The sequence below is a fragment of the Xylona heveae genome (assembly GCF_001619985.1).
Source record: "Xylona heveae TC161 unplaced genomic scaffold L228scaffold_5, whole genome shotgun sequence".
Classification (NCBI taxonomy): Eukaryota; Fungi; Ascomycota; class Xylonomycetes; order Xylonales; family Xylonaceae; genus Xylona; species Xylona heveae.
Window position 1 is genome coordinate 1,854,010 of NW_017264197.1, and position 16,488 is coordinate 1,870,497.

General features: G+C 48.4%; 6 protein-coding genes across 6 annotated transcripts; 3 read left to right on the forward strand and 3 right to left on the reverse strand.

Moving 5' to 3' along the window:
- Positions 1-876: 876 nt before the first annotated feature.
- L228DRAFT_268441 (hypothetical protein) lies at positions 877-1,734 on the reverse strand (the record flags this gene model as incomplete). The annotated part of the gene is made up of 3 exons (XM_018335133.1): positions 877-1,101; positions 1,175-1,500; positions 1,578-1,734. 3 exons carry the CDS (start codon positions 1,732-1,734, stop codon positions 877-879), a joined length of 708 nt encoding a protein of 235 aa, XP_018188641.1.
- Positions 1,735-3,310: 1,576 nt separating this feature from the next.
- L228DRAFT_143190 (hypothetical protein) lies at positions 3,311-4,257 on the reverse strand. Its single transcript, XM_018329198.1, has one exon. It carries the CDS (start codon positions 3,973-3,975, stop codon positions 3,475-3,477), a length of 501 nt encoding a protein of 166 aa, XP_018188642.1. The 5' UTR covers positions 3,976-4,257; the 3' UTR covers positions 3,311-3,474.
- Positions 4,258-4,281: 24 nt separating this feature from the next.
- Positions 4,282-6,342, reverse strand: L228DRAFT_230270 (FAD dependent oxidoreductase). Its single transcript, XM_018330531.1, has 3 exons — positions 5,558-6,342; positions 4,518-5,489; positions 4,282-4,441 (listed from the first exon to the last, which is right to left on the reverse strand). The coding sequence occupies exons 1-3, from the start codon at positions 5,850-5,852 to the stop codon at positions 4,311-4,313; spliced, it is 1,398 nt and encodes a 465-aa protein (XP_018188643.1). The 5' UTR covers positions 5,853-6,342; the 3' UTR covers positions 4,282-4,310.
- Positions 6,343-7,086: 744 nt separating this feature from the next.
- On the forward strand, positions 7,087-9,109 carry L228DRAFT_210826 (MFS general substrate transporter; the record flags this gene model as incomplete). The annotated part of the gene is made up of 10 exons (XM_018329867.1): positions 7,087-7,222; positions 7,344-7,449; positions 7,505-7,728; positions 7,782-7,923; positions 7,990-8,181; positions 8,232-8,422; positions 8,479-8,541; positions 8,598-8,745; positions 8,819-8,934; positions 8,991-9,109. The coding sequence occupies 10 exons, from the start codon at positions 7,087-7,089 to the stop codon at positions 9,107-9,109; spliced, it is 1,437 nt and encodes a 478-aa protein (XP_018188644.1).
- A 1,604-nt stretch (positions 9,110-10,713) lies between these two features.
- Positions 10,714-12,320, forward strand: L228DRAFT_268445 (putative MFS transporter; the record flags this gene model as incomplete). Its single annotated transcript, XM_018335134.1, has 2 exons — positions 10,714-11,264; positions 11,324-12,320. The coding sequence occupies 2 exons, from the start codon at positions 10,714-10,716 to the stop codon at positions 12,318-12,320; spliced, it is 1,548 nt and encodes a 515-aa protein (XP_018188645.1).
- Positions 12,321-13,105: 785 nt separating this feature from the next.
- L228DRAFT_143308 (putative MFS transporter) lies at positions 13,106-15,505 on the forward strand. The gene is made up of 3 exons (XM_018329199.1): positions 13,106-14,397; positions 14,467-14,722; positions 14,798-15,505. Exons 1-3 carry the CDS (start codon positions 13,569-13,571, stop codon positions 15,354-15,356), a joined length of 1,644 nt encoding a protein of 547 aa, XP_018188646.1. The 5' UTR covers positions 13,106-13,568; the 3' UTR covers positions 15,357-15,505.
- Positions 15,506-16,488: the final 983 nt, after the last annotated feature.

Consider the following 16,488-nt stretch of genomic DNA (forward strand, 5'->3'; position numbering starts at 1 on the left):
AGAGGGACGGCGAAAGAGCTATGTAAGCTCTTACTCCGTAATTGTAAATCATTGGCTCGTGCATTAATCAGCTTCCAAACATGTTGGACGGGGCTACGGAGGTATGATTAACCAAAGTGCCTTGAGAGTACGGGAGTAAATCGCATATAATTCTCCGATATAGATCTATTACTTGAATTATCGGAATATTGCAAGCAAAACCCTCAAGGGTTTAGCCAAACAGGCGGCCAGTTAATAATGATAGGCGGAGAGAATTTATTCTCGATTTGATACGGCAAAATAAAATATCACTGAAAATTATCAATTAGTTTCGTGACCTCGAGCGAAATCTCACTGACAAATCATCTAGATGGATACAATAGAATTGATCATTATTTAAAATAAAATTTATATCACGAACAAGAATTTGATACTTGTAGGAAATGTGAGTATGTCTTTTAGGCGGGGAAAGACAGAGCGGAGTGCGAAATATACTGGTGAAATGAATGATATTCTACTATCTCCTGACCATCTCATCCGCTGACTATTATTCCATCGTGATCCAACGCCGAGAAGAGTGGTGCGGAGCATCTAAGCAAGATCCTAAAAAGCCACGGCGTACTAAGTTCGCATGGCATGCGGACCCGGAGGAAGAAGCAAAATGGTATATCCAGAAGAAAATGTGAAACATGAACGAAGAAAGTGAAGAGAGATAAGAGATGCAGTGGAGCAATTGCCCAATCCCGAAGCCTACATGACAGGCTAAAAGGTCGAAAGTGCCCTCGAGCACAAGGAACGTTTAGACTGCATGCTCTATACATTTTGCTTTTGGCAGCATCCGGCCAAGAATCCCTCTGCCAGAGAAGGAAAAAGATAAGAAAGGTCTCTGGAAGCAGCTCATACGAACATGCCAAACCCAAGCACACACGCGATAAACAGAGACAATAACGGTATCCCGCCCGACAGGAGACCAAGACGGCCAATGGTGAGGTCAGCACCTGATGCCATAACCTCGGTGCCGAAAATCTGGTTAAAGCCAATTCTCGAGTCGTTGAAGCAGTTGGACGGGGTGACCTCTTCTACCGCTGGATCACCATCTTCAGCAAAAATGATGTCGACGCACTTGATACAAGTGTCAGCATGTAAATTGAACCGCAATATCTAGATAATCTGGATGCGAGACAGCGAAACTCACATTAAACAGACCGGCGCCGTGCTTGGCGGCCTCGACAATCTGAATGGTTGCATTGTCGCCGACTTTAACGTTTGCACGAGGTGCATTGATGGGTAAAGGCACTTGCGGAAGGCAGAAACCAATGCCTGGATAAGCTTCATTTGTTGGACCTTTGATTTGGAAGACAGGAACCATCGGGTTGCTATAGTTGGGAGGGTTGGTGCCAAAGCCCATGTTAATATACATGAGCGCCGTCGAGTGTCCCTGGAACCAGCCAGGTTGAATAGCAACAGCGCCACCGCTGATGGGCCATTTGGTTCGGTTTGTTGAAGGGGGCATGCCACCACCTACAAATCCAAAAGTCAGTATTTCATCGTTGGATCCTCAAGCTCAAATAGCCAGACTAAGGAAGGGGAAAGCTCACATGGATACATCCACTGCATGCCGTAAGGAAAAGTCTCATTTGTGTGCAAGTTATCGCCACGCCATCCCGGATAAGTAATGATATTGTGCGCTGAGACGGCAGTGAAGGTCGTCGTTGCCAGGACGATCCAGTTGATGAGACTTGAGAATGAGGCCATGGTCGTTGGTTTTGATTTTTTTTTTTCTCTTTGACAAAGGGGTGTGCTAAAGATCAACGTTGGCCTTTACTTGCACAAATGCACACACAAACAATATCTCGACGTCGTGCCTCTTGGGGGTCGATTATTGTTGTAAACGAGTCTCAGATGTTGCTGGAACAGCCTCTGGCCTCTCTGGGAGAGGCCGGCCTTAAAGACTCGAATGGCTTACGCTCTACCATCGTAGGCGCCGTGACCATTGCCTTGGGCCGTCGCAGAGGGTGTGCAGCCGGCCGTCAAGCTTTTTGCTCTCTACTACCCGGCAAACGGCTGCAAGTGACTCGTGAAGGATTCAAGGACAGTCGCATCTCTCCCGTCAGCATTCAGCAGAGGGGACAAGCCAATGGAGGCCGCTCGAGGCGCATGACGAGGGGTTGAGAGGCAGGTTCCTTCACGTATTTTTCGTGCAGTCACACACTGGATGCATTGACTTCGTGCCATGGTGCCGTTGGCGTGGCCCAACCAGCATCGCCAGCGCCGAGCTGCAATGTGATAGACCGACCGCCGTGGGGAAATAGGGTCTCGGGTATGGCCATTGGCGAGCAAAGGACAAACAACTCGCAGGAGTCCCATCTATGCAAGACAGCCAAGCCAACGACAGGGGCAAAGAAGAGAGCAAGAAGCTAAGAGCGAATCAAAAGCCAAAAAGCAATTGGTTGCAAGCCTTTCTTGGGGACCTAGACCGCCCAAACAAGGATAGATGAAAGTTGATAGGGTGGCAGCCTGAGCTTCTGACTGGACGAGTGCAATGAGTGAGATGCGAGCCGAAAGCACCGTAAGCGCCGAGGACCCTTGCCATCTGAACGCCACCCCGCATGATGGATGCAAATACCCAAGAACGGCGAAAGCAAAATTGAATGGTCAGATGCTAAGGAGACAGCGAGGAGACGAAGGAGAATGAGAGGAGCTCAGAAGCAGACATGTTGAACGACAGTGTTTGACGGAGGTTTCGAGATGGTGTGTCACTCTCGGATGGCTTGAAGCTTATGAGAACGGAGGCGTTGATATTAACAATCTGAGGGTCAGAGCTCGTAAGGTCCTTTGTATAAAGTCTGACAGCCTGACCAGCTTCGTGGTGATATTCGCTGTGGCTCGTGAGGGGGATGATGGCGGCGCGGGCCGCTGATGCCGCGACTCGGCAGGAAGTCCAGCAGAAGTATCCGATACCTTTGTCTTCTCAATAAGCAATCAGCTTCCTAAGTTCCTTGTACAGGACTCATCCACATTGCGGCGACAAGAGCCGATCCTTCTGCCGGGGGCAAAGGAAGGGACGCACCAATATCCATATCGGCTTGCTGGCTGGACACTGAAGAGACTTCGACAAGAGATGAAGTTCCGAGGGGAATATTACCCTTGTTCCCTGCTCGCGGCATCTTCACACATTCTTGACAAGGTGTGCCTGTGGTAGACCCTGAACTGATCCACAATGGGTTCTTAGGCGCTCATGCGGTGACGGACCAAACCTTGGGGACATTCGGCATGGGAGATTCCTCCATCCTGTTTGTTCAATAAAAGACGTGGTTGGTCAAGCACGCACCATTGAAGCACCAGCGTCAGATTTTGTTAGTGCTCGGTGCGTTGGAGGCACGGGCCAGGGAGGGAAGGCAGCAGAGCTCAATGTCCATGTTTCTACAGAGTATCTCGTTGCAGATCCTGTGACCCCCCAAAGAGAAACGTCCGTGACAACAATTGATTCATGCGTTAAAATCCCCCTAGTTGAGGCAGAGATGAAAACCTTAATCCTGGAAACCTCAGAATCTGGACTACGAAGGTTGCGGCGGCAATCTTTAGTTGCATCAATTCAGGATCACAGCCGCTGAAAAAAGGCACTATCATTTCCCAGTGCAGAATGGTCAAATGTCTACGCCGCCAATTTACACAAGTTGACCGAAAATTTCGGGCACAATTCCAATAGTATATTCCCAGGTGATTCCATTCCACATTGCCATTCGTCCGAATAACCCCAAACGAGTCCTCTGTAGGAAACCAGAGCTGTCTCATGGAACGCTTCGATATCGGCAGCTTGAATGAGTCCATCTCCTCCGTCCAATTGCCCTCTTCCGCGATCAATAATGCACGGAGGTAAGTGGCAATGAAGATGTCTCGACCAATGCGGAGATAACGTGTTGTCTTATCGCCACATGATTTAGTGGCGTTGCTATATAGCACCGAGGGCACCCTGCCTAACAGTTGACTTGGCATGGGCAAGGTGCTCGCCCCTCAGATTTTGCCTATCTTAGCAGTCTACTGTCTGTCCCTCCTCCTACATCAAGGGTATAAAATGCTAAAACTCCAAGGTGCTTGGCGATTAAATGAAGACTTGGACTCTGCACGATTGCACTTATGCACTTTCAAAACGGGACGAGGCCTTTAAACCTCAGCTATGGATCGTCGAACGACCACATTGAAAAATTATCTTCAAAGTGGCTTCGACTTGATGATTCTGAAGAAGATCGCTATAATGTAATGAACAGAAGATGGCTGAAAAAAAGGAAATTTTCCTGAAGCGTAAATATTAATCGATATATATGCTCTAACTAAGAGTCTGAGAACTTTTTCAGCCGTTCTGTTGTAAGTTGGAAACACTCGGGGAGACCAGTCTCTTCCCATTTTCCTCCCAAAATAAGCTTTACAACACCGGGTGCACATGTAAATATACGAGCCATGCCTATGTTTCCGAGTTAACAAAATTAATGCTCAATCAAAATGAAACGTAAAAATACTAGCGGTAAGCTAGAACTTACCATGAGCGTTGAAGCCCGCACAGATGTATTGGCCCGGCAGCGAGGGAACTTCGCCCACAAACGGTACATGGTCTGGCGTCATAGCCACGATACCAGTCCACGCATGTTGAAACCCTTCACCATGAACATTGCCATCCTGGCTGTATTCCGGAAAGACTTCATGGAATTGACGCAGGGCATCATTCATTACTTTTTCGCTATAAAAGCTATCGTCCACATTAGGGCGTGTTGGTTCATCGCCCAAAGCGGGATTGGATCGAGACGATCCCAGAATCATCGTCCCGTCGCCTTTTCTCTGGATGAGGGAGTAGAAATGAGTCAATCCATAGCGAAGTGAAAAAGTATTGGTCAACGCCTTCTCCGCCGAGAACGCTGGCGAAGGTGTCAAAGCATGGGCCTGCGCACGATTCGGGAGGACATGCTTCGCCAGACGGGGTAGCAGGAAGCCAAGATGAGCGTTAGTGCAATGAATAACCCGAGGAGCGGTCACGCTGCCTCGTGGAGTTGACACTTTCCACAAATTCGAGCTGGAGACAACATCATCAGGCTGAGCCACGTTCTCAACCGATAAGGCGGGGCAATGTGTGAAAAGGCCGACGCCTTGAGCGACGATCTCCGAGAGAAGCCACTGTGCCAGCTTCGCTGGATGACTTGACCCTGCCGGCCATTCGTAAGCTGCAAAAGCCTGTGATATTCCTGTCTTCTCCTTTGCTTCGTCGCCACTGTAGAATCGAACGTGAGATACATCACCTCCGGCATTCTTATACGCCTCAAAGCTAGCGGCTTCAAGCTCGGCAAACTCCTTCGAGAGACACACATCGAACGTTGTAGTTAGATTGAAGTCGCACTGTACATTATTTTTCTTTACAAACTCGTCGACTCGTTCGAGAACTACGCGTTCATTGGCAACGATCTTCCTGGCCTGTTCGGGGCCATGAAGTCTCGCGTAATGCGTGAAGCCACGGAAGGCATCTATCGGAGCAACATTATTACCCATAACAATGCAAGGACGGATTTTTTTAAAAAAAGTATCATCGTACCTGGCCGAACATGACCCGCGTTTCGAGAGCTTGCCCCGCCAGCTGCCTCGCGAGCCTCCAAGACGACAATATCATCGCCCTTCACGCCAGATTCAACCAGCTGGTATGCGGTGAGAGCTCCAGCAATCCCAGAACCTATAATGATATATTCACATGTGTCCGGTACGGTGGCCTCGCGGTTGGCGTTCAGAAGAGGGTAGGCACGGGTCGTCCTCTGCCAGAAGCTGAGGCAGGGTTTTGGATTTGGGATGGATTGACCGGGAAAGCCTTTGAGGTCGCTGTCGGCTGCAACCATGATGAAATGCTATATATTTCTGCTTAGAGCAGGTGACTCCCTTTCTTCTATCAAGAACAAACAAATGTGACACCCAAAGCAATACGTTATTAAAAAAAGGCGTCCACCGTTGACGGACGAATGGCACCTTATGAACCATGAGCTTTTCGATTCTCATATTCTTTTAATTATATCTTCTAAATCTCGCGTGTCAGTTTGGTTCCTCACCTATCTCCTATCGCAGATTATCTGCCGTATTTGAGCGAATCACCTGAAGGCATCGGCGGAGGCGTCTCGAATCCATGGATAGGCGGGGTGACGAAAGCGACCGCTCGATACCAAAATCAACTAGTACGATAATGATCGTCGCATAACTTACCACCTCAAAGTAGCATTGTCATTTTGAAACGACCTTTCACAAAGATATGCTTCAACAAGCTGTCCGGCCCGGTCCCGTGTCTAATGGGTGGCAGTTTGTACCTTGGCAGGTCAGAGGTATCGTTGTTGTTGGTCTGAACTGCTGTCGAGGCGAGATAAGCTGGATCGGCCAGGCACCTCGCTTTACCGCGCTTCTACAATTCTTCGTACCCGTACATGACCTACCTAAGACAGGTACTCTGATGGGCTCCTGACCTCCCTTTGCTCCCCCCGCTCCCCCCGCTCATGGTTTGTTGCACAAAACATGCCCGCCTTGATTTCGGCAGGTGGTTTATCAGCCGAAACAATTATCCAAACAAGGCAATTTTTGATACACGTGTGTTGATAGTTGCGGAGTTAGCTCACCTCGTAAGTAACGTTACGGCTTGCACGTGCGTTCGTGCGAGAATGGCGCAAGATACTATCTTTCCTCCAGGCCACTGATACTCGGCCTTTAATGTGTGGTGCGAGAGAGAGAGAGAGAGAGAGAGAAGGATAGATGAGATTGCAGCAGTCCGTCCCCGCCACGCTGCTATGATCTAGGCCTTGCTGTTGTTGAGCAAAGCTCCATCCTCGGCCCTGCGCCAACTGCACATCCACTTCTCTTATCTACTGTGGTTACATTGATATCTCATCTCGCTGCAGGTCCGCTTGACTCCCTCTGTTAGCGCTACGAGGCTACGAACCTGTTGATCTCTTGATGCCGATCGTCCTTATCGGGTTTTGGCCCATGCAATATGGGATTTAAACATTTAGAGAACAAAGGTATATAATTGAACTCCGATTCTCCTAGAGTCTCCGTTGGCAACCATCAAGTCCGTATTAGTATTTGTGAAATATGACTCGCTTCCAATTTGGGCGCCGACGTTCTGTAAACAAGAAACCACAGGGGCAAGATGAACGGACCCCAGAGGAGCGTGATCTGGTTAGACGGCTTGATATATTTCTAATGACATTTGGATGCATTTCTCAAGGTACGCCAGAGAAAAGAAACGCTGACTTGCTTTTGGAGCACGAGCTAACAATTTCCCAGTCATTAAGTATGTGCGACCCAATCAAGAGCATCATTTTTAAGTGATTATTCTCTCTCGTGAGCCTTGGTCTTATGCAAGTACAGATATCTAGATCAGCAAAATATCTCAAATGCATATGTTTCTGGAATGAAGGAAGATCTCAAGCTGTACGGCAATCAACTGAACTAGTGAGTTTTATCCCTCCGAGACAGAGTTCTCTGTGCTAAGCAACCATGTCTTCAGTTTCACAACTTGGTTCAATGTCGCATACTGCATCATGCTCATCCCCTCCCAAATTATCATGACCTATGTCCGGCCAAGCTATTGGCTTCCTGGCTTGGAATTGGTATGGGGACTTATGACTGGCCTGATTGCAATGGCACATGATGCGAAGCAAGTATATGTGCTACGTGCATTCCTCGGCCTCTGTGAAAGCAGCGCTTGGCCTGGCATGATGACTCTCTTTAGTAAGCCTATTGACTCGATCTCGGCGGATAAATTAGTGACTGACATTCTGAAGTGCATTGGTATACTCCAACGGAGCTGGCCAAGCGTATGGGCTTTTACCACTCTTGTCAAGCACTTGGATCCATGATGTCCGGTGCTATCCAGGCTGCAATCACTCGCACTCTCGATCAGAGCGGTGGTCTCGCAGGGTGGCGGTAAGATGAGCCTCCTAATTGATCATACTCAAATGGAAGGAACTAAAAGCAGCCTTTTTCATGCAGCTGGCTCTTTGTGATCAACGCGATAATGACGGTTGTATGGGGCTTCGCCGGATTTTTCATGATCCCAGATTACCCCAATCGTCCGAATCCTCGTGCCTTTTGGTTCAACAAGACGCATGCGGAGTTATCTATGCAGAGATTAATCCGCCATGGCCGTTCAGAGCCCAAAAAGATCACTTGGGATGGATTTAGGTAAGTCTCCCGCAGTTGTTGTCTACAACGCCGTATTTACTTTTCTCAAGGCGCACCCTGAAATCATGGGTCGCGTATGTTGTTCCGGTACTGTACATTGCCATGGTCCTAGCCACTTATGGATACGCCTACTTTTCTCTGTTCTTGAAAAGTCTGAAAAATCCCGATGGTACCAAACGTTGGTCAGTCGAAGAAGTCAATGTCATTCCAATTGGCGGCGGTGCCATGAATGTGGTATTCGGTAGGAGAATAGCCCTCAAAATTGCTTGACTTGTATCAAATATTAACTTTCTTTAGTATGGGTATGGGCATTCCTCTCGGATTGGCTCCGAACTCGATGGACTCTCATCATTGCCCAAGGTATGTGCCTTGAAAACGTGATTAGCTGTGACGAAACATCTGTTGACAACGAACAGCCATCATCGCCTTAGTTCCGACTATCATTATGAGCATTTGGACTCGCCATCCTGATACTGTGGGCCTGGGCGCAGCATACGCCAGCTATTTTATTCTGTACATGACACTCGGCACTGCTCCTTTGATAATGTCATGGCTGTCCGACCTGTAAGTTCTCCTCGAATACGTACTGAACCTTATTGCTTTGAAGCAGAGACTGGGATTCTGACATTCACACAAGGATGCCGCAAGACCCAGAAGCCCGGACATTGATCGTCGGGTATGCTATTGCTGGCTACTATGCCATTGCCGCTTGGAGTCAGGTCCTTATCTGGCCAGCAATCCAAGCGCCATACTGTGAGTGCACAGCCTGGGTAACGAAACGGATTTTACATATGCTGATCTCGTCATAGACAAGCACGGTTGGCAGTCTTCAGTAGCGATGTGCGCTGTGGTAATCGCCATGACATGTGTGCTTCGAATCGTTGATGTCAAATATATGCGGTATGTCGTGCTGAATGGTCATTTCTGATTGCGAATCACGAAAGACTTTGACTGACATGGAACTTAGACCGAAGCGTGACAATGACGTTGAAAGAATTGACGGACAGGAGTCCCCGGAGGAGCTTCCTGCGCCCGTGCTGGCTGACTCGGAGAGCAATGCGTCGATCAAAAAACTTGATGCTGAAGAATCTGTTCGATCTGTTCGATAGACGCCTTTCGTCGATTGCAGAATACTTTTTATTCGTGATTGTATAACTTGCTCAATATTTTTAGGTCTAAAGTTGGGGTTTTCATTTTTGTTTTATCGGATATGCACGAACATCGTATTATATGGAGCAAGCGAGGAAATTTGAGAGGAAATCGATTTAACGGCACATGAAATGAACATCTTCCAGAAAACCGACTTCCCTGGGAAAATGCCCTTGACCGGAAATGTGTTACAGGATAAATAGAATATCTTCTACCGGGCCTAATAGCGCCGCGCGTGGAATCTGGAACCGTGCATGTTAATTTTGCTGCACCTGCGTTACCCATAGAGCAATTTTGGAACGACAAGCGTAATCCATCTGACAACGATTTGGGTCGCAAGCAGGCAATTGTCTTGGATCTACCTTCTCCTGGAGTTTCGCGATCAAGCTGTTCGAATCTTATTCCAAACTGAAACAATCCACGGGCCAATACTCGATAGATGCACTGTTACAACGGATGTGAGGAGACAGCTCAATGATGGCCTGATTTGAGTGATGGGCGCAGCCTCTCCTCTTTTTTTTTTTTTTTTTTTTTCCCTTGCTATATTCTTTCAGGTGATAGTTTCACCTCATCGCTTGATAGGAGGATTCCGAAGACTTATCAGTCCCCAGAAGTTGGCCCCGTTGCTTCACGAGAAGTCGGTCCCACTTGGGGATCCTTCCCGTTATCTATAACTTTAAGCAAACGCTGGCCGTTGATTGGGTATGAAAAGGCAAAAACGGGCCTATTTGGGTGTCAAGCCGAATTCGCTCCGATTTCGCGTGGTCTACGGTGGCTCAAAGCAGCCATAAGCCATTCGCTAAACTCTATTTGCCTCGTTCGCTCACAGCCAAGGCCAAATGACAGGACACCAACCACACCTGAGCTTTCGGCCGTTCTCCCCGTCTCCAAACTTCACACCACTTGCCAAGACAAACCTTGACACAGACATGATAAGAACGACCCTTTCACGTCAAGATCATTTGTCACAAAAACTAGCTCCTCACGTGAAGCTCTGCTCATGCCAGGCTCTCATTCGCTTTTAGACTGGATGGTTGTGGCGATTGACCCCAGAGAAAGTAAGTTAAAGCGATATCTATGATTTTCAATGGCCGGAGATCTTGTCTCCGGTGCCACATGTGTACACGACATCTGTTATGCTAAATTCTGGGGCAAAAAAATTGAAGGAGCCTTTCGGAGGTTAAGTTAGCCTAGGGTTGATAGATAACTCCAAGATGATTTTCTGGAATATAAGAACATGGGGTTGCGCCTCTGCCATTGATCCAGCACCAGGTTGACATTTGTCGGATTTCTTCTTCCCTTCCTATTTACCGTCTCCGCCGACCTCCATATTCCGTGACCAGACTAAATAGTGAACTCGAACTGATTCTCAACGTGCCGGAAATGGCCGAGGAAGTTGTTTCGAAGAGCACGCTTGCGGAGAAGCAGCCTGACAATGGCGTCGTTGGCAAAGTCGATGACAATGTTGTCAAATATGCTCAGCTTGATGAGGAGGGCCAGACTGTGATTCAGACTGCCAATGGCGACACACATGCCATCATAGACAAGAAAGCCGAGCGAGCTCTTGCGTTCAAGTTCGACATCCGCATCCTCCCTGTTTTGGCTGTCATGTATCTCTTCAATAGTCTCGACAAGTCGAACCTTGGAAACGCAAAAACTGCCGGATTGGAACGTGATCTTCACCTCGGCGGTGACCAATACAACCTCATCCTTTCCATCTTCTTTATTCCTTACGTGCTTACTGCTCCTTTCCTGAGCATTTTTGGAAAGAAGTTCGGGCCGGACCGCGTGCTCCCTGCTATGATGTTCTGCTTCGGGTCTCTCACCCTCTTAGTCGCAGCTGCCAAAAATTTTGGTGGGATCATGACGCTGCGCTGGTTCTTGGGTATGGCTGAGAGTGCTTTCTTTCCTCTAGTCATCTACTATCTCACAACGTAAGCATTGGCTATCTCTGAAACTTTTTTTTTTTCGGATAATGCTAAACGTGAAACAGTTTCTACCGCCGTGGAGAACTCGCCAGACGACTGGCAATCTTCTACGCCGCCCAGAGTGTCGCATCAGCCTTCGGTGGCTTGCTGGCTTTTGGCTGCTTCCAGATCAAAGGCGGCAAATTGGAGGACTGGAGATACTTGTTCGTGGTTGAAGGCAGCTGCACAATCATCTTCGCTATTTTCGCATTCATCTATCTACCTCGATCTGCAGCCGAGGCAAAGTTCTTGAACAAGAGCGAGAAAGAATTGGCCTATTTACGCATGCAGGTGGACAGCTCTTCCATCGTCAATGAAGCATACGTCTTCAAGGATTCTATCAAAATCTTCAAGGAGTGGACCACTTGGATGATCCTCGCAATTGAGATTTGCGTGGGTGTGCCCTTGCAATCGGTCCAGCTTTTCCTGCCGCAGATTATCCATCGACTTGTCAACGAAACTGTCAAGACCAACCTCTACACCGTCGCGCCCAATGTATCCGGCGCCGTCATGCTTTTGGTGCTCGCCTTTTCCAGCGATCTCACCCGGTGGCGTTTTCCGTTCATCGCCTTGGGCTTCCTTTTCACGTTCATTGGCTTCATCATTTTTGCTTCTATTGATGTGGAGCACTCAACCCACGTCGCCTACTTTGCCTCTTTTATGATGTGCTGGGGTACTTCGGCGCCCTCTGTGTTGCTTGACGTTTGGTATAGCAACAACATCGCTCACGAGGGCAAGCGGGTCACACTGACCGGTATCGGTGTTCCGCTTTGCAACCTGATGGGGGTTGTGAGCTCGAACATCTTCCAGAACAAAGACGCCCCGAAGTATTTCCCTGCGTTAATTACCACCGCCTGCTTTGGTGGTGTCGGCTTTGTCTTGACTATAATTTTTGGTCTCTATATGATGGTCGATAACAAGCGCAGGGATCTCAAGCAAGGCGTCAAGCTCGAGGTTCGGGACATACCAACCGAACGTCTTCGAGATGGACCGAAGGCCGCCGAGTTCCGGTGGTTCTATTAATAATTAATTCTGTTCTTGTCCTTTCTTTTTATCCGGAATATTTCCTTTGAGTTTTTTCTTGGTCACCCCTTGGAGCGAAGATACCAGAAGTAGATTATTTGTCTCTACTTTAAAAGCTTTTATCTAGATATAATATTGAATTTCTCACACTTTAAACACTGTCATTTGTGCAGAGTTTTAACTGCTCAAGGAGAAGCATGCTTCAAGGCTCTCTGAAGCGTCAGCGCCACTGAACCGAAGATAGCAATCCTAGAAAAACGCTTCACTTGGGATTTATTTTTAATTCAGCATTACGGACCTGTCCGTTGGAGTTTTAACTAAAAGAATTGCGTAGAGCACGTTAACGGGTCTGTAACCTAGTCCTGACCATAGGTGCGGGAGTAGACTTTCCATTTCCGGCTATCCAACTCATGGGCGAATTTTGAATGGACACAACTATATAATGGACAATCCAAATTGCCTTCCGACCTCTATACAGGTGTCAGTCCATTCTCAACGTCCTATTCTTGTGGTGACTGCAGTTTCCACGATCGCAATGGACTCATGACGTCGTGTTTCAAACTGATCACGTGCTGAGATAGGCAAAGGTGTCGCTATCGCGATCGGCATTGGGGGATACCGCGTATGGTCGAGCAAGTTTCACATCTGATCAGATTAGGGATATTTTGAGTGGATGAGAGCCGTCATTGCACATGACCGTTGGGGGAAAAATTATCCTTGTAATTTTCTCAGCGTGAAGGAGTTTGAGAATTGCGTGGGGCTGGTTCGCAACGCCAACCTAGTCGTCTGGGATCAGTGGATTTGATAGACAAGGCCCGACGACCAACGATTGAAAAAGCCAAGCCTGATCTGCTTCGATCATTCCGACGCTGACGTGGGGCCCGAACGTACTCCGCTCTCACTCAGTAACACAATGCAAGCCAAGGAATTTTCGAGGCCAAGAAAATCATCAACCTTACGAATGGCTTTGTTCTTGAGTACACACGACACCAGATTCGCTCATCGTTTGGGGAGTGGGCCCGCTCTTCACACCCCGGCACTTCCTTCCCCGCGGCAAGAGAAAGACCGCTCTTTCCAAAGGACCCTCGAGAGTTAGTTAACCTTTCTCAGGGTCCCGCTGAATAAAGTTGTGGGTTTTAAAACACAAGAATCGCCGCTGGCGTCAAAGGTAAAAAGACCGACGCCATTGCTCTCCGCCATCTCTTCGACCCTCGTGACCTCGGCGCCTCAATTATTGACGAAACAGTCATGTCGTCAAGACAGAAAGCTGAGGTGGCTCTGCACGACCAGACCGACATTCTTCCTCTTCGAAAACTGCTGGTTGTCTTCGGTACCCTTGCCGCGTCGCTGTTTATTTGTTACGCTGATCAAAATGGAATTGCTGTCGCTCTACCGACGATGGCCCGCAGCTTGCATGCTGAGGATACCATTTCCTGGGCGGGCACGTCCGCACTGATTGCAAATACCGTCTTTCAAGTCTTGTACGGACGAATGTCGGACATCTTTGGTCGCAAGGTGGTGCTTCTTTCTGCTCTGGCAATGCTGGCAATTGGCGATATTCTCTGTGCCACGGCTCAAAATTCTACGTCACTGTACGTATTCCGGGGACTTTCTGGAATTGCCAATGGAGGAATCAACTCTCTTACGATGATGATTGTTTCGGACGTTGTGACGCTGGAAGAACGTGGTAAATACCAAGGAATCCTTGGATCCTGCATTGGGCTAGGGAATACTGTCGGGCCGTTTCTATCAGCCGCATTTGCACAGCGAACAACATGGAGAGGCTTCTTCTACTTCGTATCGCCCTTTGCTGCTCTCTGCGGAGTGTTGACCTTCTTCCTTTTACCATCGAGCATGCCGAAAGGACGTGCTGTGGAAAAAGTCAAGTTGATCGATGTCTCTGGTCTTTTAACAGGTTCCGTGGCTATCATTTTTCTACTTATTCCGCTATCCGGAGGAGGATCCTACTTTCCGTGGGACTCGGCGATGGTAATTTCGATGCTTGCAATTAGCGGAGTCGCCGCTATTGCCTTTATCTTCTGCGAATGGAAGGTCGCAAAACTTCCGATGATGCCCCGTAAGTCTCGTTCTCAGCATTTTTCTCAAGCCTCTTAAGTAACACCGCTTATAAATAACCTTTCCTCAGTATCCATGTTCACCAATATTCCCGTCTGCACGATTTTGATCCAAAATTTTCTTTTTGGAATCGTTTACTACTCGGAGTTGTACTATCTGCCAATCTATTACGAGAACGTTCGTGGATGGTCCCTGTTTGCTTCAGCAGGTCTGACGATCCCTATTGTGGTGGCGCAAAGTTTAACAAGTATTGTCTCCGGACAATATATATCTCGCATGAAGCGCTACGGCGAGGTCCTTTGGTCAGGGTTCGGACTTTGGACGCTGTAAGTACCTCCCCTGAACCCCTGTACATGTAGAAAAAAAAGTTTAGTGCTGACATGAAAATTCTTCCCAAACAGCGGTGCAGGGTTGACCTGTATTTTCAATCGGCACACTCATCCCGCCGTCATTGCTGTCATTCTCAGCATCATTGGCGTTGGGGTCGGTAATGTTTTCCAACCGGTGCTAATTGCACTGCAGGCGCACTGTACGAAATCGCAGCGCGCCGTGGTCATCTCCAACCGGAATTTCCTTCGCAGCCTCGGAGGAGCATTCGGTCTTGCCATGTCATCACTTGTCTTACAAAGCACGCTGAAAAAGAATCTGCCGCCCAAATTCGCATACTTGGTGCATTCTGCGTACTCCAAGCCCGATTACAGTACGCTGTCCAGCGCAGATAGAGATGCTATCGAGGACGCATACATGAAAGCTAGTCGTATGGTTTTCATTTATATTAGCCCAATCATTGGCGCATGCTTTCTAGCGTGTATCTTCATCAAGGATCGGGGATTAGAGAGACCGCCTGAGCCCGGAAGCGCGGAGAAGACGCCACGGGTGGGTGGATCCACCAGCACGACGGAGCCGGTGAGACAAGTTGGAGAGGATGCTGAGCGGGCACCAAAAGCTTTGGGGCCCTAGAGTAACATGCGAAACACTAGATGTCGAATTAATCGCCTCACCACGCAGCTTGGGATGTGAGGGGGGCCAAATTGAGGCAGCAGCGCGACTCCAATCATCCGGCAAAATGGGACCAGTCCTGCTCCGGGGGGTGGGTTCCGAACCGCGGCGACGGCGGTGGCAGAAAAAAAAGTATCACCTCTTTTGATACCGTCGCTGGGATGATCAGTGGATGCTTTTGGTTGCGAATATACTGCAAGATCAGGATTGGGCTAGAGGGCCCACTAGAGGCATACTAAAAGCTTACTAGAAGCTGGGCTATCGCAACCGAGCAACGGGCGACATGCTGTCGTGACAGCAGCGGCGAAGGAGACTGGGTGGTGAAAGAAGGCGTTTTGGTCTCAATATAGCAGCAGCATAGCATGAGAAATAATACTCCGGCGTTGTTTGAAGCAACTTGCAACTATCGCATGCCAAATGCACATAGGTGCTGCACCCATGGCGATCGATCGATCTATCTGTGGTGGTCACGACAGTTATCGTCATCGTCATGGTCCATAATCATCGTGGCCATGATGAATGCTTGCATGAGCATGAATGATTATCGAGCGAGGTTTTTAGTTTGAAGGAACAGAGTTGGCATAATCTCCCATTGACGATGGTCACGATCTAGTCACATCATCGACGTCAGATTATGGATGAAAAGGAATCGTTTTCTCATTTAGTAGAAATAGTTCGAGTCTGTCCTAGCACGTCCAACCAAGTTCCAACTCGGATCAGCTATAACTATTGTTGAGGCATTTGGACAGGCTTATCTCTTTGCTACGACAAGCCCACAAAAATTGCGCGTAGGGAGATCCGAACTGCCCGATGCGGCTGTGTGGTCAGGGCCGGGTGGGCTGGTGGTCTGTCGGTATAGAAGTAGTGGCAGGAGAAACAATCCAGTAGGGCAGCTTATTACTCGTAGGGAGAGACACGGATAACGCAGGTGTATGGCAACATGGGTTCAGGTTTCATTTTAGCGAGTGGTTTAGCGATAGTACGGAGGTAGGTAAGGTAGGTAGTTAGTTAGTTAATACGGATGGAATATAGGGAAGATCAGGTAGGGGAGATTAGGTGATGATGGGAGGAGCGGCAGTTGGCGGGCGAGAAG